General features: G+C 37.7%; 2 protein-coding genes across 2 annotated transcripts in view; one reads left to right on the top strand and one right to left on the bottom strand.

The window, feature by feature from the left end:
- The window catches only part of NUDCD1 (NudC domain containing 1), a 120696-nt gene extending 108866 nt beyond the window's left edge, over positions 1-11830 (bottom strand). Inside the window, exon 1 of the mRNA XM_043979635.1 lies at positions 11583-11830. Coding sequence (XP_043835570.1) covers positions 11583-11700 — 118 coding nt within the window. The 5' untranslated portion in view covers positions 11701-11830. The remainder of the gene's footprint in view (positions 1-11582) is intronic.
- Positions 11831-11992: 162 nt separating this feature from the next.
- ENY2 (ENY2 transcription and export complex 2 subunit) lies at positions 11993-22960 on the top strand. Its single transcript, XM_043975831.1, has 5 exons — positions 11993-12121; positions 14776-14852; positions 18905-18975; positions 20754-20828; positions 22683-22960. The coding sequence occupies exons 2-5, from the start codon at positions 14785-14787 to the stop codon at positions 22757-22759; spliced, it is 291 nt and encodes a 96-aa protein (XP_043831766.1). The 5' UTR covers positions 11993-12121; positions 14776-14784; the 3' UTR covers positions 22760-22960.
- The last annotated feature ends 1040 nt before the right edge of the window (positions 22961-24000 follow it).

Raw genomic sequence — 24000 nt, 5'->3', positions numbered from 1 at the left:
ATCTCACCTTTACAGGAAGCTTTTCCCAACCCCTCTCAATTCTCATGCCTTCCCTCTACTAATTATTTCCTATTTATCCTTATACAGTTTGTGCTTATTTGTTTGCTTAGCTGAGAGAAGTGAAATGACTTGCCTAAGACTGAATAACAAACCACAGAGCTGAACAGAGAGGCCAGGTCCCCAACACCAAATCAAAGATATCTCCCTCCATTAAACTCCAAAGTATTTTCTGCATTCATCCCAATCAGAGTAAACAACTGGAAGTGATCATTCTATATCCCAAAGAGAAAAGTGATATACTCTTATGACAGACAGTGCATGATATTACAGCACAATAGTATTAAAAATCATTACAAAACATTCCTCCTCATATAACAGATATTGAAGCATTTTTTCTTTTATTTAGTTTAATAAGTAGTACCTATTTTATGGCTTTCAATAAAAATAAAAACAAAATTGCCATTTAGAGAGACATTAACTATAGTACCAGGTCTCCCTCTCCTGGCCACTCTTGTCACTACAGGTTGTTTTATCATTAATGGGGCAGAAGAGAAAATATGTAATTTTATTTTGTTGTTGCTGAGGGTTGATTATACTTAGTTTCATTATTTAAATCTCAAACCTGTTTATCTTTAGACATTTTTCACAAATGGTATAATCCATTACTTTGAACTTAACAGTGAATCTATTCTGCACAGATATAAATTGATTCATGTTTAAGCCAAGCATTTCCTATCCAAGTGTCCAGATTCCCAGCATCAGAAAGGGATAATCAGATAGATAGATAGATAGATAGATAGATAGATAGATAGATAGATAGATAGATGATAGAGTCTCAAAAGTATTAGTGCAGCTTTAAACTATTAAAACCTAAAACTGCACTAAAATTTTTGGAATATCCTATACAGTTAAATGTGGTAATCTGATTTTGACTTGGCATACCAAAACTTGAAAAAAATCATTTTAAATAGAATGGAAAAAAAAGCAGTCTTTTACAACAAGAGGGGTAAAACATCTATTTAAATCACATTTAATTGGACAGGCATCATTCAATGTGATTCTTTGTTCTCTAGCACTACTGTGTGGATGAAACTTGTTAATACATATTAGGCAATGCAAAAGAATATGAAGCAATGCTACATCATTGTGACAAAAATATTTATCATCAAGCAAACATGGATCAAAAGAGGTAAGCCATCATGTAGTGTAAGTGAAAGATATGGGACAAAGTGCTATCTTACTAACCAAAAATGGGTGTTTTTGTTTGTTTGTTGTTAAAAGACCCAGAGGAAGTCTTTCTAAGCTTATTGGGCTTGCTCTCTTTGAAGGATGGATATACAGAGATATGTGTGTGTGTGTGTGTGTGTGTGTGTGTGTGTGCGCGCGCGCGCGTGTGTAGATACATATCTATACATATACACATATGCACATATATATGGACTTAAACAAGAATCAAGGCTTGACCAGCTCACAATCTGAGCCAGTGGAAGAGATTATCTGTATCAATAGGCTTACAGATCTATTCAAATAATTTCTGTCACTACTCTTCAATTTAACAATCATATATTAAATACCTATTAGGTCAAAGTCCCCAAGCTAGACAACAAAAATACAAAGGATAAATAAAATAAAATTATGTGCCCAGAAGAAGCTTCCATTGTATTAAGGGAATATATCTCTTTAATCAAATACATCAAACTGGCACCTTTGGTTCAAGACTTTTAAGCCTCTTCAAGTTCTCCTTGTTAATGGAAATTACAAACACTGCCCCCGGATAACATTAACTCTGTGTGAAACTGATATGAAGGGTGAGTATTTGCTGGTCACTTTATAATTTTCAAATGTGAAGTAGAGAAAAGTAAAGTATTGAAATTATCAAATGTTCCAGAATCATAACTGTTGGAAGTAGACCTTAGAAACTGATAGCCTATATGCTATGTGAGGATGAGCTGAAGGAACTGGGGTTATCAAGCTAGAGGAGACTTGAGAGGATCATGGCAATTTTATTCAAGTATTTAGCAGGATCTCATGGATAGAAGGAACCTCAGAGACCATCCAGTCACACTCCTACCTGAAAAAGAATCCCCTTGCATCAGAAGCAGCAGCAAGTAGTCATCAAGCTTCTGCTTGCACCCTACAGCTCTACTGTATTTACCTCCTATCATAGACCAATCCAATCTGGAATAGCTCTAATTACGAAATTTTTCTTTATGTCTTACCAAAATTTGCCTTTGATAAACTTCCACCAACTGCTCCTAGTTCTGCACTAATAGCTAAAAAGAACAAGCTCTTCAAAAACTAGAACAGAGTTGACATCCTCCCCCACTCCCAAGTCAACTCTTCTTCAGGTTGAACATTCCCATTCCCATAAACTGATCATGTGGCATGAAGTCAAGGCCCTTCCTGAACCAGATCACTCTTTCTTGGCTATTCTCAAGCTTATCAGTGGCCTTCCTAAAGTGTCAAGTTCAGGAGTTGCCTAATTATATGCCAATAAATTTAACAATTTAAGTAAAATGAAAGAATACTTACAAAAATATAAACTGTATTGATTAACAGAAGATGAAAGAGAATATCTAAAAAAACTTATTTTAGAAACAGAATTTTAACAGGCTATAAATGAACTTCAGGACCAGATGGATTTACAAGTGAATTCTACCAAATATTTAAAAATCAACTAATTGTAATATTAAATACATTATTTGAAATAATAGACAAGAGTCCTACCAAACTCCTTTTATGAAACTAATATGGAACTGATACCTAACCAGAAAGAACAAAAACAGAGAAAATTATATACCAATTTCATTAATAGACCAATTTCATTAAGGAATATAGATGCAAAAATCCTAAATAAAATACTAACTAGGAGATTACAACAATATATCACAAAAATGATATATACACTGTGACCAAATGGGATTTATAGCAGGAATGCAGGGATGGTTTAACAGAAGGAAAACTATCAAAATAATCGATTGTGTCAATAACAAAGTAACAAAAATCTTATGATTACATCAATAGGTGCAGAAAAAGCTTTTGACCAAATACAAGACTCATTCCTATTAAAAACACTTGAAAGCACAGGTATAAATGGATTTTTCCTTTAACTACAAGGAAGCATCTACCTAAAACCACCATCAAGCATTATTTGAAATGGAGATAAGCTAAGAAGCCTTTCATAAGATCAGGAGTGAAACAAGGATGCCCATTATCACCGATATTATTCAGAATTATTCTTGTAACTTCCAATTATAGGAAATGCTAGCAATAGCAATAAGAAAAAAAGAACTGAAGGAATTAGAATGGGCAATGATGTAATAAAACTATTTCTTTTGCAGATGATATGATGGTATACTTGGGAAAATCCTATAGATTCAACAAAAAAGTTAGTTGAAACAATAATTTTAGCAAAGTAGCAGGATAAACCCACATAAATCTTTAGCATTTCTACACATCACCAACGATCCCCTGCAAGAAGAGATAGTAAAAGAGCAAGAGGGGCGGCTAGGTGGCGTAGTGGATAAAGCACCGGCCCTGGATTCAGGAGTTCCTGAGTTCAAATCCAGCCTCAGACACTTGACACTTACTAGCTGTGTGACCCTGGGCAAGTCACTTAACCCCATTGCCCCGTTGTTAAAAAAAAAAAAAAAAAAGAGCAAGAGATACTCCACTTACAACAGCTGTAGACATTAGAAAATAGCTGCGAATATACCTGCCAAGATAAACCCAAGGAACTACATGAACATAATTATAAAACATTTTTATACAAATAAAGTTAGATTTAAATAACTAGAGAAATATTAAATGCTAATGGGTGGACGATCAATGTAATGAAAATGACAATTCTATGTAAACTATTCTACTTATCCAATGCTATCCTAATTAAATTACCAAAAAAATTATATTGAGCTAGAAAAAAATGACAAAATTCATTTGGAAGAACAAAACGTCAAGAATATCAAAGGAATTAATGAGGAAAAATATAAAGGAAAGAGGTTTAGCTGTACCAGATCTTAAACTATATTATAGGACAGAAATTATCTAAACTATTTGGTACTAGCTAAGAAATAAAAAGGTAGATTGGTTGAACAGAGTAGGCATACAATACACAGTAGTAAATTATTAAAGTAACCTTGTGTTTGACAAATGTAAATATTTAAGCTTTTGGGGATAAGAACATATTTGGTTAAAAAAATTGTTAGGAAAACTGGAAAGTAGTCTGGCAGAAATTGGTATAGACCAATATCTTATACCATTTACCAATAAAAGATCAAAATGGTTACATGACCTAGACATAAAGAGATATCTTAAGTAAAGTAGAAGAACACAGAATACATATTACCAATCAGACTTATGGATAGGAGAAGAATTATAAATAAACAAGAGAGAATATTGTGAGATTTAAAATGGATCATTTTTGACTATGTTAAATTTAAAAGTTTTTGTATGAATAAAGAAAATGTAGATAAGATTAGGAAGAAAGCATACAATAAGGATAAAATTTTTAGCAACAGTTTCTCAGATAAAGGTTTCATATCTTAAATATATAAAGAACTCTGTCAAATAATTAAGCATATGGTGATAAAAGAATGGGATTTGGCAGACGCCCAAGGGCCCCACATGAAGACTGATTTAGAATTGATTGAATTGGGTGAGACTGAGAAACTGACTGAGAACCTACTTAAGAATGATTAAATGGAGACCACACCTGGCCGACCCTGAGTAGGGTGTTGTTCTCAGAGGCTGTGGACTGCGCCATCAACAGGAGACCACTCTTAACCAATCAGCTTGAAGGACCTCCCCTTTTGGGAAGGGGAAACAGGAAGCAGGAAGTTGAGGCTGGCTCGCTGGATCTCTCTTTTTATGTCTGGGATTTTGGCGTGGTGGTGGCAGGGGCAGAACAGAGTAGAAAGATTTACTCCACGTGTTCTCTATAGAAGCGTGGATAGCTAAATAAAGGTGGCTTTCTTAACTTCTCTCTCTTCACTAACTTCTAATATACTTTAATAAATCCTTAAAAGTCTAAACTCTTGCTGAATTTATCAGTAATCTTGGCCAGTTTCCCCCAAAAACGGGGGGGGGGAGGGGGGGGTTAGGACTCACATTTAGATTTTAAACATCACAGTTTGGCTCACCACAAAGATGAAAGCTGAACCTCCATCTTCTGATCTCCCGGTTGGGTAAGAAATTTTCCTCTAGCCTGTCCCTTTAAATTTCAAAGTACTGCTAAGTATCAGCTGGTTTCCCTTTAAACTTTCAAATGGGTTTTTTTCAACTCCCTAAGTACCCTGTTTCTGATTTTAGTCTGTTTAACCAGACAAATGGGGGATAAGAACATGTTAATGCTTTGTTTTTGTGGATTTTCTATTTTTATTTTTGTTAGAAGAGCGAGCAAAGTGCTCACACAAGAGGATATAAATATCCCCTCTTTGACTTTTCAGGGAAACCTCTGACTCCTGCACTTTTTTTCAAATCTAACACTAAGTGTTTCTCTTCTTTTGCATGCCTGGAGGCAACGACCCAGCCTCCTCTAGAAGCCTTTATCCCCCTAACAGTGGAAGAAGGGGAATCCAAGCCTCAGTTTGAATCCAAGTCTGCTTTCACAGGCTATAACTCCAAATTGCCCCAGTCCCTCCCCAGCTAAATTCACATGTTTGAATGTAAGTGCTTTGGCTATGCAGCACATGGGAGAGATGGTCCTGCCCCCTACTCTTGGGACCCCACATCTTCCCCTTCCCCAGGAGCCACCTCCTACTTTTCCCATAGCCATGCCCCTTGATCCTCCCACCTAAACTGGGAGCCACAGCACCTAAATCCTGTGGTTTAGACTTTTCCTATAGTCCTTCTACATTACTCCCAATCTTAGAGGGAAAACCCTTTAAATTGCATGAAATAAGAGGTGAAATGAGAATAACAAAGAGAAAGTTTGTATATAGTAACAGCAGTATTGTTCAAAGAACAACTGTGAATGACAAAGGGCCTAATATTAATCTTAATATTATAAATGCTCAAATCAATTACAAAGGGCCTATGAAGCAAGACTATCCACCTCCAGAGAAAGAACTGATAAATGGAAGTATAAAAAGAATGATTTTACGTAGATATACACATACACACAGCATGTGTGTATCAAATGGTGCTCTTTAGTGCAGCATAGAGAGAGGAGACAGTTTGTAATTTAAAATGTAACCAACAAATTAAATTTTAAAAAACTAAAATTAAGAAAAAAACATTATGGTATCCAGAACTGAACAGATATGATTTATGTGATTTATGCAAAGCAAAATACTAGGACTACTACCTCCCTAGGCCTGGACACTATTTCCTCAGGATATAGGATAAATGATTTATTGCTGTATTCACAATCTTCAAGGAAAAAGGATTCTGCCACCTCCCTTTATCCTTACTTGGCTGTTTTTCTAGAGTTTCTAAACTTTGGATATTCCCAGGGCTAAGCCCTTGCTGGGATTACTGGAGAGGACATTGGCAACTTCCTTAGACTTGTTTAGGATGTTAAGGGTTTTCATGTGAAAGAAGGGTCAGCTTTCTCCTGCTGCACCCATAAAAACTAAATCAATGGATGTAAGCTCTGTAGAGCGGGGGAATGATGATCAATTTAAAGCTACCCAAATGTGGAATGGATTGTGGTTAAGAGATAGTGCCCCTCCCCCTTTTTGAGGTCTTCAAGCAATATTTGGATGGCCATTTGTCAGTTACGTGTTAGAAGAGATCTTTTTCTCAGCTATGGCTTGAATTAGATTGATCTCTGAGGTCCCTCCCAACTCTGAGATTCTACAATTTCCTCACCATATAGACAAGAAATTTGGAGTCAGATTACTTGCCTCAACTCACCTAGTTAGTAATGGAGCAGAGACACAAAAACAGAAACTATTGACCAAATTCAACATTCTTTCAACAGTATCACACTCTATGTAGTTTCTTCTTTAATCATTGCAACTTTCCCCTCTATTTACTTTTTTCCCTACCCATCAAACAAGAACCCTTGATATGTATTTACTGACTACCTGTGAATGGTTGTACATAATATAAAAGGGAATGACTGTAAATGCTATATATGAAATGAGAATATGTGGCATGAAGCAACATGAAGTTCGTCAGAGTTTTGTTGCTGGAGCATCCTGATCAGGTAGAGGTGAAAGTGTTACTGACTGCATGTAAACTGATTTAATTTTTAAAAAATTAATAAAAACACAAGGTGTGACCATCATTAAATGATATTAGAGGTTTTGTTGTTTTAGGGTTTGTGTCAGTCTTGCACTGGCTCAGGGTATATATGGTTCTGAGTAGATAGATCAGAGAGACAGAATTTCTCATGGCATCAGAAAACAATTTCAAAAGCATTTTTTGTGAGATGGCAGTAACAGTGGCTGAATCCCTGTGCTTACAACTTTGAAAAACACCCATTTCTATAGAGCATATTTGTTTTTTTAAATAAGTTTCATTAACTTTATAGTCATTCCTCACATGAGTGACAGCATGCACGTGTATATAACAGGCCTAACATGCCTAGCAGCAATATGTATAGCTACTAATGCCAACCCCCTCATTTTAAAGATGAGAAAACTGAGGGTCTGAGCAGTTAACCGATTCATGTCAGAGATGGAGTATGAACCCAAGTCTTCCTGTCTCCCAGGCAGTACTATATCCATAATTGCAAAAAAGTAGAAGTTCCTTAAGGCTATTTACAAACATCCTGAACTGCCAATTAAGTGGGATTAGTGCTCTAGATGTTTCTAAAAAACTAGAAAAAAAGTTCTCTCTAAGCAATTGAAACATACTCCTTAATACAGATGTATCACTGGATTGAGAACCATCATGGTTCTTGAGTAGTCAACTTTGTAGTCAAAAACATCTGGATTTAAGTTCAGACTCTGGAACATATTGTTTGGCCAGGAACAATAGAGGTAAGGCCTCAGAAATCCAGGCCATTCTCCATTAGAGACCAATTGCTGCTGGGCTAAGGTGGAAAGAGTTTCTACATTGGAAGGTCCTGTCTCGAGTAAAACTGTATGTGTGGTCACCTTAGTTCTGTCCCAAGTTTGGGGAAAATTAGCTGGGGTTCTTAATATAGTTATTACTTATAAATTAGAAGCTTTAGCACCAGTTTGGGGGCATTAAACATTTATTAAAGTATATTAAATATTAGGAAAGAGAGTGCACGTCTGAAAGTTAAGAAAAGGCCTATCTAACCTAGAGAAGAGAATAGAGCTCAGCCTGGCCTGCTTCTTCTTCCAAGTCCTCTGCCACCAAGAGCACCTCCCCGGAGAGTCCAACTCAGACTAAATGTGTGTAGAAGCTTTTTCTGGGTCCGTAGGAGAGGCAGTCCTTACACACTTCTTCAAGCTAATTGGCTAGCATCAAGCAAATCCATTGGTTCACTGGACTTGAGGGTGGTCCTGTGTTGAGGTCAGAGTTCACACCCTCTGAGAACACACCCTCTTGAGGGTCAGGCAGGTGATTTTAATTGAATTAACTAAATGAGTTAATCAGCTAAATCAGTCAATCCAATCAATCTTAATCCAATCAATTCCCTTTGTCTCTAAGATAAATGCTCATAGTAGGCCTAATGGAATGGCTCTCTAAACAAGTGTATAATAAATTTCTTGGTAAACATTACTTAAGGGACACAGAAATCCCCCTTTGGGAAGGTTTTTTATTTCAGACTAAAGCCACTAGATGACAACATCTATTTCATTTTAGGCACACATTTTGGCAATTTTCATGGACTAGCAAGATTGATAGAACCCAGCAAGCCACAAAATTTATAAATACAGTTTTTCATGCACAATGAAAATTGTATTATATGATAATATTTTAAAGAAAAACAACTTAGAAAGATTTGAGGACTCTGATCACAGCAAAGATGAATCATGAATCCAAAAGAATAAAAATGAAACAATCATTTCCTAATAGAAAGCCACTCACTTCCAAATAGAAATAATGAACTTAAAATACAAAAAGTGACATAGTTCAAACCAGGCTATACTGCTATGTACTGATGGCTTTATTTTTTGATTTTCTTTTTGTTTGCTCAATGGAGGGTGAGGACTGGCAGATTTAAAAAAATTTTTTTTAAATAAAACTTAATCATTAAAAAAGAAAATGGTATTATATGGAGAAAATAACTTTATTAAAATCAGTAATAGCCCAGGCGTCATCTATTAAATCATAGATTATTATAATAACAATTTAATTAACATTTACATAGCACTTTAGAATTTAGAAAGACTCATCTGATCAAAACAATCTTGTCAGGTGGGTTTATCCTCATGGGGCATTATCCTCATTTTACAGATGAAGTAACTGAAAAGTTGAGAAAAATTAAGTGAACTGTCCAAGATCACACAGCTAAGAAATATCTGGCAGAGGAACTGAACTCAGGTCTTCCTGCCTCCAGGACCAGTGGTCTGTCCACTTTGAAACTAGGAAAGAACATTTGCTGGAGGTGGCGCTTGGGCCTGCATTTGCAGGAATGGAAGGACAGCCTTCAATTCTGTGAAAAAGTATTAAGGCAGAGATGCAATGTTGTGGTTTGCTAGATGTTATCAATTTTGTTATTAACCAGAAAATGTCCACAAAATTTGCCTAAAATATGATACTTCATAACCTGATATGTTGTATGTTGGATCAGTTAGGCCCTGCTTGATTTCTCTAGGGATAGTGTGGTGTAGAGGAAAGAATAGAAAGACCTAATCTGCTAGTAACAGCTCAGTCCCTTTAAATCATTTTGCTGTTTAATGTGTTTTATCATCAGTAAAATGGGGTATTACACTAACACAAGAAATTGTGAGAAAATAAGTACTATATAAATATAAGCTATTATCTTTATACTTCATAATCTGGCCCATTACTACTTTTCCAATCTTCTTACACCTTACTTCCCTCAATGACTGTGGGATCCAGTGATATTGCCACAGCAAGCTACAACTCCCCACTCCAGCATTTACACTGACTTTCTGTCCCTCCAGCCTGTAACTCTCTCCCTCCTCATCTCTGCCTCCTGGGCAAGTCTCACCAAGTCCCACCTTCTGCAGGGTGCCTTTCCCCATCCCCCTTAATTTTAGAGTCTTCCCTCTGAGATTATCACTTTTCATATTTTGATTGTACACAACTGTTTGCATGTTAATAAAACGTTCAACTATATTACTGGAAAATTTTTAAAAAGCAAGTGGCCAGGGCAGCTAGGTGGCGCAGTGGATAGAGCACTCACCCTGGAGTCAGGAGTTCAAATCCGGCCTCAGGCACTTAACACTTACTAGCTCTGTGACCCTGGGCAAGTCACTTAACCCCAATTGCCTCACTAAAAAAAAAGCAAGTGGCCACTACCAAGTCCTTCAATGGCCTCTTAACATGTGTGTTTCCTAGTCATTTCAAATGAAGAAACTCAGGAAAACAATTCACCTTCGTGCTAAAGGGTATTTGACAGGCAAGAGTTGTGAAAGGATTACATTTGTCTGTTATACTAAGGCAGAATTAGGAACAGTGGGGCAGAAGATGCAAAGAAGTAGCTTTTATTTCACATAAAGAGAAAAACTTGGACTCCCTCTTCACCACTGACAAATAGCAGATGACTGCGCGGAAGCAAAGAAAGGTGAAGGGAATGGCAGATGGTCACAGGAAATTCAAGTCAACCAGCATTCAGTAAGCACAGAGGCTTAAAGGGCACTGGGTATTTCCACCCTCTATCTCTCATCTTCCCATCAAGGTGGAGAAATCCTGGCAAATTCCTTCACAAATAGATCAACAGCCCTTTACAATCCAATGAGAATTCAATGGGATATGTAAAAGTGACTTACAGGAGGTGTACCAGAAACTTGGTCTGATTCTAACACCATCTCTAACCACTAAACAATGCTGCCCTTGAATTAGGATCTGAGGATCCAGAGGCAAAGAGGAAAAACTGTACCTTCCATCTAAGAACTTAGGTCTTTGAGTAAATCAATGTAAAGGACGTGCAAAAAAGACTATGAAATCAATTCAAGGGAATGCTACCAACCGAGGAGAGCGGGAAAGAGGATCCTAGCGTGGAGGGAGCCCCTGAGCTGAGCTATGAAGGAAGATAAAGGGTTGTAAAGGGAAGGGAGAAGAGGTGGTGCGTGCCAGGTATGGGGCACACGGCCTGTGCAAAGGCACAGAAGAGGAAATTGAACGTCGAGGGCAGGTACAGCTGGAATAGGCCAGTTTGTCTGGAAAGGTGAGAGAGTAATACAACACAGAAATCTTACAGAAGCCCCATTAATGGTAGGGTTCCTGGGCCGGGGTCCTGGGGCTGGGTTGGAAAGGCCAAAGGGCAGATTCGCGGAGGGAAGAAATGACCGCCGAGAGGCCAGCGTCCGGGGAGACCCAGGGAGGACTCTGGGCCAGATGCCGCGCATCCCGGGACTCTCCTGACATGGAGGAGCACCGAGGGGCCAACAGCCCTGAGGCTAGCACATTTCCTCTCGAACCGGGCTTCCGGGAAGGGCGGGCAGCCCAGGCTGCAGTGCCGGGGGAGGCTGAGTCCGAGGAACGTGGGAAGGCAGCGAGCGAGGAGGGCTCGGGGTCCCTACCCCTCTCACCTGAGTCCAACTCCAGCTGGTAACAAGGCAGAGGCTCCAGGGAGAGTTTGTAGCCCTCGAAGCGTGGATCCAAGAGGGGCCGCTTCACGCGCAAAGAGCAATTAGCCGCCACCTCCATCGCTCCCCGAAAGGATGAGCGCGGGCCCCAACTTTGAAAGTGCGATTAAAAGGTCCGCGTCTCTTTCTGCTTTAGTAGGGTTGGAGAGTGGAACAATCCTGTCCCAGAGAACTCCGCCGAGTCAGCAGGTTTCTGGGAAATGTAGTTTTCGAAGAAGGCAAAAGACGGTCGAGAAGGCGGATCTTAAACCGCAATGCATGCTGGGGAAAGTAGGGGTTTTTTTGTTTCTTGCGGTCTGAACATAACTCCTCCTTTGGCTCATAAACTCGTTCACCCAGAAGGCTAAGCGAATAGAAAGCCGGCCACGTGTCTCTGTGAGGCTTATTAGGACCCGCTACGCCCCGGAAACATTTTTTCTCTCTTCCTGTAGTAGCTGGTATAAGGCGTTGTTTCTGGAATAAGGTTTGGAGACGAGAGCACGGTAGGTAGCACTCTAATGAGTCTCGGTTATCTCCGTCTTCCTCTGTGGAGATAGTGAAGGGTGTTGCGCATTCCTCTTCCTCTCGCCGAGGGCCTGGGGCCAACCAAGAAAGAGACCCCTGAGGTAGATTGTCCCCGGCCAGGCGGCCGGAGCCTATCCCGGTGGCGTTATCCGTGGAGCTTGAGAAGGAAGATGGGCCCGAGCCTGTTCCTTGTTGCATTTCTTTGTCATGCCGGCCCCCTTGCTCCATCTCCTTTGGAGCCCCAAATTTCTTCTTTTTCCTCCACCAACATTTCGCAGCGAAGTTTTCGGGAAGAGGGGGATGTTGCAGACCAGCCCCGTGGGCTGTTTTGAAACTATCATCTGTTCACTGGACTTAGGAGCTTTCAGTGAAAAGGGAACATCTGTAGAATGAGCGGGTTGGGCTAGGTTAAAGTTAGTTTAGTGAACGGAATGAAGAGAAGTGGAGTCACTTAGTGATTTCTAAGGTGATTTCCAGCGCTTAGCACAGTGTTAAGGCGTTTAATAAATGCATCAAGACTTGACCTCAGATCACTTTACAGACTTTCCCCCCATATTAACTAACCTCGGACCCCTGCTAAAGAAGCATAAATTTCGGAGCCGCTAGGTGGCGCAGTGGATAGAGCACTGGCCCTGGATTCAGGAGTACCTGAGTTCAAATCCGGACTCACACATGTAACGCTTACTAGCTGTGTGACCCTGGGCAAGTCACTTAACCCCAATTGCCCAGCAAAAAAAAAAAAAGCATAACTATCCTTGCTTGTCCTGCCCAGTCTTTAAAAAGGTAGAAGTACTCTGTGAGAAATCCTGTACTGTTTTAACTCAGTAAAGCAGTAAATCAGAGAATTTGGGTGCTGGAAACTATCTACAGATCAGTGTTTATCCTCATCTTCCAGATAAAGAGAGAAATGAAGTTATTTTACTAATTGGGAAAGCTAGGTTTGAAGGTAGTGCTTTTTCCACTGTTTCAGTCTACCTATTTCCCACTAAAGGAAAAGGCAAAGGAAAGCGGCAGAGCTGGTAAACAAATTTAAGCACTTAGTCCAAGCCACAGTTTTCTATGTGAGCTTCAGTTAGAATGCCTTAAGTGTATAGATGTGTTTTTATGTATTTTCATTAGACTGTCCAAGGAATTCTTGACACCAAAAAGGTTAGGAACCTCTGGTTTATAGCTCCATTTTAAAAAATCATTTTAGGTGTATTGTATTGGCAATTTTTCCAAGAGGATGAGAACCATAATCAGAAACATCATCTTCATTTTGTTAGTTAGCAAAGGTGTTTTTTTAAGTGCATTTATCACCATCGAGTAGGTATTATTTTTTTTAATGCATCCAGGACACAGGCAACTCATTTTATAAGTGAAATCTAGATATTCCCTCTCCCCTCCATACAGTCATGTAACCTTTTAAAAGGAGCAAATAGGGGCAGCTAGGTGGTGCATTGGATAGAGCACCAGCCCTAGAGTTTGGAGGATCTGGGTGCAAATTCCTCTCCAGACCCTTGACTCTTAACTAGCTGTGTGACCTTGGGCAAGTCACTTAACCCCAATTGCCTCCCCCCAAAAAAAGGAACAAATAAATTGTTTGGGATTTTTGTTTGTTTTTCCCATCAGTAAACTGACAGAAAGAAGTATAGATATAACTACTTGATGAAACAAAAACCACTTCGTTAGTGGAAGTCCATTTGAGAACAGCAGGGAAATGTCATCCAAAACCTGCAAGGACCATAGAGTATAAGGGATAGAGAAATAGTATAATTAATATTAAAATGACTTTCTAAAATATAATTAACTTTCCTTGATATGTTAATTCTTCTGAGATTACCTCGTATTAATTTTTGTGTTGTACTACTCTTCCTTAAGTAGTTTATCAGCCCCTTGACCTGTAGGATTATTAACTTTTTTGCCTTAGAATACCTAGTACCCAATATGAGAGTGTCATGGATTTAGTTACAAAAGATAGCTCAAAGGTCATTGAACCCAACCTTTTAGTTTTATAGATGAAGAGACAGAAGCTAAATGACTGAGTTTTATTGTCCTGTAGGGTTAAGTGGCAGAGCTGTTACTTAAATATAGGTCCTTTGATTTCTAATCTAGCGGTCCTTCCACTAGTCTTATATCTTTGTTGAATTGGATTTTCCAGCAACTGATACTTTTTAAATGATTTCTAGGTAGTATAAACTGATTGAAAAATTTGGACACACAAAAGTGAATTTTTTTTTTCATATACTGCATTTTTGTCTTAATAGTAATAGACCTAGCCTAGGAAAGTAATTATATATCTTCTCCAGAAGTGATTAGCTGATATCGACAGAATTTACTATCAAGCATGGTGCTCCACTCTCCTGTGTGTAAAATGATTGGTTAGTGTTTCTTTGGCTTTATGATGTCAATGTGGAATGTACTATGTGAGTGCAAAAATTGAAATCATTAACCAGAGATTATAACCAGGATATGTAGGTAGGATTAAAAGGTTTAACAATGTGTTGTAGCCTGGGATTCTGTAGGTAAATACTGTTGAAAATAATTTTTAAAACAGCATTCCAAGGATTGGGCAAAATAGGAAATAGATAGCATCCTGCCTATTGGATTTGGAAAATAATGTGATAAAAACATACCTTTTTTTAAAATACAGATTAGCAAAATGAACAAAGATGTACAGATGAGAGCAACTATTAACCAGAAACTGATAGAAACTGGTGAACGAGAACGGTGAGTAATATTTTGCTTCACTAGTCAAGCACTTTTATATTACGGTAATACATACATCTTTAGAAATGTTGATATCAAGGAAAGTAGCAGGCCAAATGTGAAAGGTGTATAGAAAATTGAATTAAGAACTTCATTCTTAACTTTTGTAAAGGAAACTTAAGGATATCTTACTTCAATACATGGGTGGATCTTATCAAATATAAATTCTCCTTCTGTCACCATAGATCAAAACCATCCACACCTCATCCTGTATTATTTATTGTCCACCTCCTCCCATAAAATCTCCATAAGGAGTCCAGCCAGTATGCTGGGAGCCTTCTTTTACTATTACATGGATACCATTGGTGTATAAAGACTGCTCAGCTCTTTTTTGAAACATGACCTGGGTCACAGTCCTTTTCTGATTATACTTCTCCCTGCTATATTTCATACTGTTTCTAATATGAAATTCTTTGTGAGTAATATATTGTAGCCTACACATAACCACCATGTGTTTCTCCTTTTTCCTTTGGATGAACCAGAAGAGAGCCCTTGTCATGCCTTAGTAGTAACCTCCAGTTGTCAGATACAAATTCCTCTATTTGACATTTAAAGTCCCTTCATAAAATAGTGCCAGTCTACTTTTCCAACCTTATTATATTGACTTCCCTTGTCATGTACTTAGTCCTTCCAAACTGGCCTTGCAGAAAGCACTACTCTTTCTTTTCCTGTGTATAGGCGGTCCCTTCTCATTTCTACCTCATAGAATTCATAGTTAATGTCAAAAATCAATTCAAATACCACCTTCTACAAGAACTGCCCACAAACCCCAAATGCTATTTTTTATTTATTTTATATATATTTATATATTACTCTGATAGAATGTAAGCTTCTTCAGGGCAGGGACCATTTTGTTTTTGTCTTTGTACCCCCCTAGACCTAATACAATAACTGGCACATAGTAGGCATTATTTGGGGGGTGGAGCAGTGAGGGTTAAGTGACTTGCCTAGTGTCACACAGCTAGTAAGTATCAAGTGTCTGAAGCCAGATTTGAACTCAGGTCCTCTTGAATCCAGGGCTAGTGCTTTACTCACTGCCCCACCTAGCTGCCCCACATAATAGGCATTTAATGAATGCTTGTTGATTAATGGATTCCCTCAGGATCCTCATTATGTTGTTTTCACAGCCTTGGTCTAGTCCAGCAATTCTTCCCACTTTTGTTTTCCTTAGTATCCTATCTCTTTCCTCATGTAATATATGACGGACTGCAATGTGAGTATCAAGATTTGGTCACCACTATTTATTGGTGGAAAAAAGTTTGTTACGGAAATATTGATAGATTTTTCCCCCCATTTTTCTCCATCCAGTTTCCCCTTTCAGTGTTTTCTAGATGGCCTAGCTTAATTTGGTCTCTACCAAGCTTTCTGTGAACTTTACATTCCACCAGTTTGCAATGTTTTATGAAGTGATAAGTAATCAAAATCTTCCATCATCCTTTCCATAAGCTTTTAGAAGTGAGTTTGTATTTTAAACTACTGTTGTCCTTGGCTACCATATGTCTTCTTGAAAATATGTGTCTGCTTGACAAGAAGAAAACCTATTTCATTTTTCCTGAGGTACTTTATAAGCTTTGTTATAGTGACTGATTTATATTTGTTTTTTCTTAAAAGAAATTTTTATGGTGTCAGTGTCTGTTCTTTTATCCATTTCCAATTTCTTGAGAAAATTATTTCACAAATAGAAGCTGTAGCAAAGTACAATTTCCAAATGGTATTTTTTACTGTTGCTTTTATGGAACTTCTAAATCTCTGCCTCTGCCAAGGCTCAATATATTAAGATCCATCTAGGAGATATATCAGATTTAGGTGTGTAAGCTCCTGATAGTAAGTTTAAAAGGGTGGTTGGTAAGAAAAGCTAAGGAATAAAATAAGAAAATATTAAATTGGGAAGAATTATTAGAGATCTAGCCCACTCCCTCTTTTTGTAGATAAAAAACAGGCCCAGAAAGGTTAAGTCACTTATCCAAGGTAACAACTAGTTGGTTAAGCCAGAACTAGAACACAGATCCATTTCCATTTAGGTGTTTTTTCCACTCTGGCATACTGCCTTATGAGTTTGAGATGACAAAGGAGGAAGCATCACTAATTGGCATAACATATATAGGAACTGGACAAAGAATTAAGAAATCTGGTTTTAATGAAATAAAATATTCGTTAAGTACTTACTATGTACAAGGCACAAGGGATTCAAAATAGTCCCTCAAAACAGAGATGAAGCAATATAAAAATGTACAAATTTTGGTAAGTCAAAGGGGAACATTTACATTAGAAGGTATAAAGAAAGGCCTCATCAGTAAGTAAATGTTTAATAAATGCCCTATGATGTGGCAAAAATTTCTAAGCACTGGGGATACAGATACAAAAAATTTAAATGGTCCTTGCCCTCCAGGAGCTTACAGTCTAATGGGGGAAAACACACAAAAGGAAACTAGGAGAGCAGATAATGGAGAATGGAACCAGAAATTCAGCTGTTAAGAACTAAAGAGATGGCTGTCCTGGGACCCCTCTTTAGATGGAGGTTTGGGGATGAGTTCTGTCTCAGAAGAGCAAAAAGGTACTGAGAGTGGTGATGAGGTTAAGGTACCAAAGCTGATAAAGTCTCCCAGGATGATGAATTTTCAGGGGGCATGATGGAAGTTCAGTCCACAGAATATATAACTCAGGGAAATGAGATGGCTAGCCGGGTAGGCCTCTTTGAAAGGGTTTTTTTTTTGTAGTCAGAACTTGAAGGCACTTAAGGATTCTGGAGTCAGACACATGGACAGACTGCTTCTGTCAGAGTGACTGGCTGACTTCTAGGCATGGGAATTAAGCAGAAGCCTGGATATGGGGAAAACAACTTGTGTAGGGACAGTTCTGCCACAAACTGGCAGGGTCATTTAACCTCAGTGAGACTCTGGTTTCATCAGAAATCAGAAATATGAAACTTAACTAGATGAACTCTTACTTATTTCAACAACTCAGTCAGTTAGCAAGCATTTATTAAGCATTTACTACATGCCAGCGTCATGCTGGATGCCAGAGATTCAAAGAGAAAAATCAAGGGTTCTTTGATCTCAGTGAGCTTACATTCTATCAGGAAAAACAATATACATATATAAGTGCATACAAAATAAATATAAAGTAGTCTGGGGAGATCAGGAAAGGCTTTGTGAAGAAGGTAATGTTTGAATTGAGTCTTAAAGGAAACAAGGCATTCCGAAAGGGGACGGTGAATAGAGGTTGGGCAGAGGACAGATATGGAGATGGAAAATAGTTGTGTGTGAGGAATAACACGGTGGTCAATTTGGTTGGATGATAGAAGGTAGTAAGGGGAGTAAATGTACTGAGGCTGGAAAGGGAGGCATATAGGCAGTGAAGAGCTTTTAGGTTACGTTCAAAGGTAGTAGCAGGAAAGACGATGTTAAATTTAATGAAAGGGGCTCTGCCTGTAATTAAGGTAGCTGCTCTGCCTTGATTAAAGTCATTAGTAACCACGAAAAATTGAAAATATTTTCATTTCCAGAAGAACCTCAGCATTTAATAATAGACCAAGATTCAGCCAATATTTCGATAGCATAGATTGGGAGTAAGTCATAACCTGAGTTCAGAGATCACCTCCATCTTTCTGAAGTTCCATTTCTTTTTCCATAAAATGATAACATTTCATGTAATACCTATATCATGGGGTGATTGTGAGGTCAGATTTGAACTCAGTTTTTTCTGATTCCACTGCTCCACCTAGCTCCCTCATCCTCAAAAGGAACCATTTTAATTCAATAAACTTTCTTTGACTAATGTGAAGTGGACTGTAACATTATGTGCCATTAACATAGTGTGAACCATAGGGGTTTATAATCCTTTGGTTTGAGGAAGGTTGATGGAGCTAATCAGTAGAGTTGATTACTAAGGAAGAAGTTTGAACTTGTACTTATGAAAGACCAGGAACATCTTTAAGATTCAAAAATTAAATCTTTCATAAAACACTCTATACTACAAGTGTTTAATTTTAACATTCTCTTTTCTTTTTCCAGACTTAAAGAGTTGCTAAGAGCTAAATTAATTGAATGTGGTTGGAAAGATCAATTAAAAGCTCATTGTAAAGGTAATCAGGATTTAATTTGATCACAGATTTAAGCTAATCTTGCTGCATGAGGTCTGTTGATTTTGTGTCTATTAGAAAGATACACATATATACTCAATAATGTCCTTAGCAGATTTTTATTTTAAACAAATGCAGACTGGAACTTGATAATCCTAAGATCTCCCTCAATCCTTCCCTATGGATTGAGCATATAAAGAACTACTTCTAGTGAGATTTGTCATTCCTCCTTAGTTCTTCTCTTCCAAAAGAAACTCAGAAAAAGTCCTTACTGTCAGTTTGGATATTAAAAGTAACCTTATGTTCTCACCTAAAATCTTCTCTTTCATACAAAAGGATTTCCCTTTTGTGGTGAGTAAAACTATATGTGTGGTCAACTTAGTTCTATCCCAAGTTTAGGAAAAATTAGCTGGGGTTTCTCCTACATGTTAGAATCTTTAGCACCAGTTTTGGGCATTAAGCATTTATTAAAGTATATTAAATATTAATAAAGAGTGCACATGTCTCTGAAAGTTAAGAAAAGGCCTGTCTAGCCTAGAGGAGAGAATAGAGCTCAGCCTGGCCTGCTTCTTCTTCCAAGTCCTCTTCCACCAAGAGTGCCTCCGATAGCCTCTCCCTGAGAGTAACTGAGAGTGGAAGCTTTTTCTGGGTCCGCAGGAGAGGCGGTCCTTACACACTGCTTCAGACTAATTGGCTAGCATCAACCAAATCCATTGGATGTCCCCTGCATATATTATAACCATGTTAATAGTCAGGATATACTATACCATTCATTTCATTCTCTTCCCTTGAAGTGTTGGCACTGAAGCCTCTAAAGGTACATGCATATCTAAGTATGCTCATTTTTAGAGATATTTTGAGTTGTATATTGATATCTTATGAGCTTTAACATATCTGGGTGTTTATTACTTAAGTAGTGTATTCTAGAAATGTACATGATATGCATCTGAACATTTAATAGATCTGAGAACAATTTATAGCAATTTATTTTTTAGTAGAGTGACATATAGACAAGTGTATCCTAGCTTTTAATCCTCATACTCTCTACTCATCTACCCTCCAACATTTACACATTAACTAGTTTTATTATCAAATAAGAAGTGGCTTAGGTCAGTACCTGGCATGTAGTAGGCGCTATATGAATATTTTTATTCCCTTCCCTTTCCCTTCTGTATATTCCTTCTCCCAAGACAGAGGCAGCAAGCAGCATTTGAAGGTACCTTGGGTTCACTACTTTGGCTTTCGGCCCAAAGTGGTTTACAGGAGGTGACAACAGAGTAGTTATACCACATGTAAACTGTGGCCAAACTTAGTGAGTCAAGCACAGAAAAAAAATTTTTTGGTTTCCTCATATTTGAAAGTTAACCTAAGATTATGCTAAGACGAACTCTTCACTGGACAGAAGATTCCAGCTCCTCAGAAATGCTGGATTTAAGCATCATAATAAAAGGGTAATTTTATTAATTTGGGATTTTATTGTTAACTTATATAACCTGTTATCATATATAACTATTGTTATATATAACATATAACTTGTTACACATATTGTTGAGTTAGATATAACTTGTTAAGCAGACAAGTTATATATTTTATAGGAGGGCAGACTTATTTTTTTAATGAACTAGTAAACATTTAAAATTTATTTGCAAGGTTACATCATATCCACTGTGTTTTCCCTAACATGAATCACAATATCTAGTCAAACAAAATATCTAGTCTTGTGATTAATTATATGGCTTTTAAAAATCATGGTATTTGTATTTTGTTTTGGACTTTTAAAGATGTGATTAAAGAAAAAGGATTGGAACATGTTACTGTTGATGACTTGGTGGCGGAGATAACTCCAAAAGGCAGAGGTAAGAAATAAGTTGTTGGAAACAGTCTCCTTTTAGGAATCTAAATTCTGTAGAACTAAATACTCTGGTTAACTATAAGTCCAGTTCACTAGATTGATTATTTGACTCTTAAACAGTCTGTCTTCATTTCCTAAGCCATTATTCTGGAATTTCTTTCCTTGCTGAATAGGTCTATCCCAAGCCCCTAATTTATACCACCTCCAAATGTCACAGTAATTAACATTTGCAAAGTTTGCAATGAAGCTTTATCCATAATGCCTTCTCTGACACTTTGTTTACTTAGAAGTAGCAAAGTAAACAAATATTAATTGATCTGAACTCTGGGGCCCTGAGAGAGCACTGATCTCACAAATCTTCTCTTGAGGTTGATACCATGATAGCATTTATTCTTTTGTTTGTGGCATAAAGTGTTCATGATGTTTAATCATTCACATAGCCCTTAAGACTCAGAGGCAGCTTGCCTTGGAGTCAGGAAAACCAGGGTTCAGGTCTTACCTTCCTTTAATACATAATGGTTGCATGATCATGAATGAGTACAGTCACTTAACATATGAATTCCACTGGTAATTCTTTTTAAAAATTAATTTTTATTGATGGCTTTTGCTTTTGTATTTCCTACATTTCCCTATGTATTCCTCCCACCCCACCCCCACCCCCCTTCAGAGATCTGTGCCTTACAATAAAGAACAAAAAAGTGGCACAGTAGATAAAGCACTGGCCCTGGATTCAGGAGGACCTGAGTTCAAATGTGGCCTCAGACATTTGACACTTACTAGCTGTGTGGCCCTGGGCAAGTCACTTAATCCTTATTGCCCCGCAAAAAAAAGAAGAAGAAGAAGAAGAAGAAAATATGTCTTCCCTCCTTTCATTACAGAAGTGGGGGGATGATAGGTATATATCCTCTATGTTGTCAGGTATGGTTGATCATAGACTTGAGGTTGAATGAAACCTCGGAGACCAACTCTAAACTCCTCATTTTACATAGGTAATAACTGTCAGAGGAGGGATTTGAACCCACATCTCCTGACTCCAAAGTCTAATATTAATCTAAAATAGACAATATACTATATACACAAATAAGTATGACACAGTAGAATGTGACAAAGGCAAAGGAGAGAGTCTGACAGAATTATAAGAAAATTTGAGGAGTGAAAACAGATTTAGCCAACAGATAAGGAGTTTTATGACAAGTGCCACAGGCACTGGTTTTAACAAGTGGAAGGAGGGTCTTAGGCATGAGGAATCACCTCTACAAATACAGAGACAAGAGAAGACAAGATGATATTGGAGAACAGCAAGTTACCAAGTTTGACTAGGAATAAAGTAGTTGGATTCTGGGAAGCCCTTAATGCTAAGAGGTTATATTTCATTATCTAGGCATTAAGGGAATTATTCACTGAAAGTTTTTAAGGTACCAATTGCCAGGTAGCATTGTGGGCCCACCCTAAGGTCAGAGAAAATGAGTTGTTTGTACAGGTCCTTCTAGAGATATTCAACAACCTGGGAATAGGAGAGAATGTGGCCTAGAATTTGCAAGTTGGTTTGATTGGCACAAAAGAGCATCAGCAAGAAGGTTGACCAGAAAAAGATGACCTTTAGTAGCTCATTCAGATCTTCTGCTAAGGTAGAAGGTTAATATCTATGCTGAAGAAATCTCAGCTCTTTGGTAAATGTATTTTAATATGTTTTTCATAATTTAAATTTAGACTTCTAAAGCTTGTTTGATGTTAACATTGGGCTTTATAGAATCCTCTTTCACAGGCATTAATTATATGCCAAACTTTATCATATGTGAATTGGAAATAGTCCACGTTGCCATTTTACTTCTGACTGTTGCTTTTTCACTCTTTACAGCACTTGTACCTGACAGTGTGAAGAAGGAACTTTTACAAAGAATAAGAACTTTCCTTGCTCAGCATGCCAGCCTTTAAGATGGGCTGGAAAATCACCACCATGTACTTTTATTTCTTTAATCCATAAAAAACATGCCATATGTTTGGAGTGCATTTTCTAAATTAGTCTCGTTTTTTGTATGATGAATTGTACATGTTATGGTAATAATCCATGTGTTGTATTGTTATTTTTTTCTTGAAGATTATTTTAATAATAAAAACAAAATGTAAATGTTTGAAGATGACATATTCCTACTGTATTATTCTATGTTTTCTATTTTCAACTTTTACCATTGACTAGAAATGTCATCTTTTTCCAGGTATTCTTTTATTATAAAAAATGTCTTTAATCAATAAATGTTTATTAAGCACTGTTCTAAAAATTAAATATAAGATTCTACTCCAAAGAACATATAGTCCAAGCTCCCCATCCTTCTTTCTCCCTTGGCCTGTACTTTAAAGCCTCATTGCTGGCAAACAAGAAGTAACACAAAGTTGACAAGACAAATCTGGGAGGATTATTTGGCCTCGCCTGAACCCCTGCTCTTGAATTGAAAGAACACTATGTATACCCACCCAGCCAACAGCTTAGGAGAAGAGCAGCCTTTCCTTGTAGAACAAGTATAACTCGGTGATAACTGTTCTCTCCCACAGGGAACTCCATTTGCAAACTTTAATATTTTAGTGTGTGATAAGACATCTTTCTACTAAATATTAAAATTACTCGGGTTTTAATTAGCCCTACATAAGCCACCTTAAGTACTACAAAGTTTCTGTAATTTCAGAGCTGTGCTTTTATATATAAAGTTACCATAAAATACTTCTTAGGCATGGGCCGGTCTCTTTAGTAGCTCTTTATAAACCTTGCTTTATGATCTGTCAGCTATCAAAAGAGCTGTCCTAAATTGTATAAAGCTTTTAGTCGGGGGCAGCTAGGTGGCACAGTGGATAAAGCACCGGCCCTGGATTCAGGAGTACCTGAGTTCAAATCCGGCCTCGGACACTTGACACTTACTAGCTGTGTGACCCTGGGCAAGTCACTTAACCCCCATTGCCCCGCAAAAACAAACAAACAAACAAACAAAAAAAGCTTTTAGTCTAAAGAACGGAGAAAAATGACCTTTTCATGCTGTAGAAGTGAAATTGCAAAATTCCTTAAGCTCCTGTTTTTGACTAAAGTACAAGAATTAAGATATTTGCTCACCACTTCACTCATGAAGCATAACTACGGGTTGTTATTCACTGAAGGGAAAAGGCCCACAGAAATGGATTTTTTAAAA

The sequence above is a fragment of the Dromiciops gliroides genome, chromosome 1 (assembly GCF_019393635.1).
Source record: "Dromiciops gliroides isolate mDroGli1 chromosome 1, mDroGli1.pri, whole genome shotgun sequence".
Classification (NCBI taxonomy): Eukaryota; Metazoa; Chordata; class Mammalia; order Microbiotheria; family Microbiotheriidae; genus Dromiciops; species Dromiciops gliroides.
Note: the sequence above shows the minus strand (reverse complement) of the source record. Positions and strands in the feature narration are given on the sequence as shown.

Coding starts and splice junctions, on each gene's coding strand:
- ENY2 (XM_043975831.1), top strand. CDS start 14,785: ATGAACAAAGATGTACAGATGAGAGCAACTATTAACCAGAAACTGATA. Junction 18,976..20,753: donor ATTAAAAGCTCATTGTAAAG/GTAATCAGGATT, acceptor GGACTTTTAAAG/ATGTGATTAAAGAAAAAGGA. Junction 20,829..22,682: donor GATAACTCCAAAAGGCAGAG/GTAAGAAATAAG, acceptor CACTCTTTACAG/CACTTGTACCTGACAGTGTG.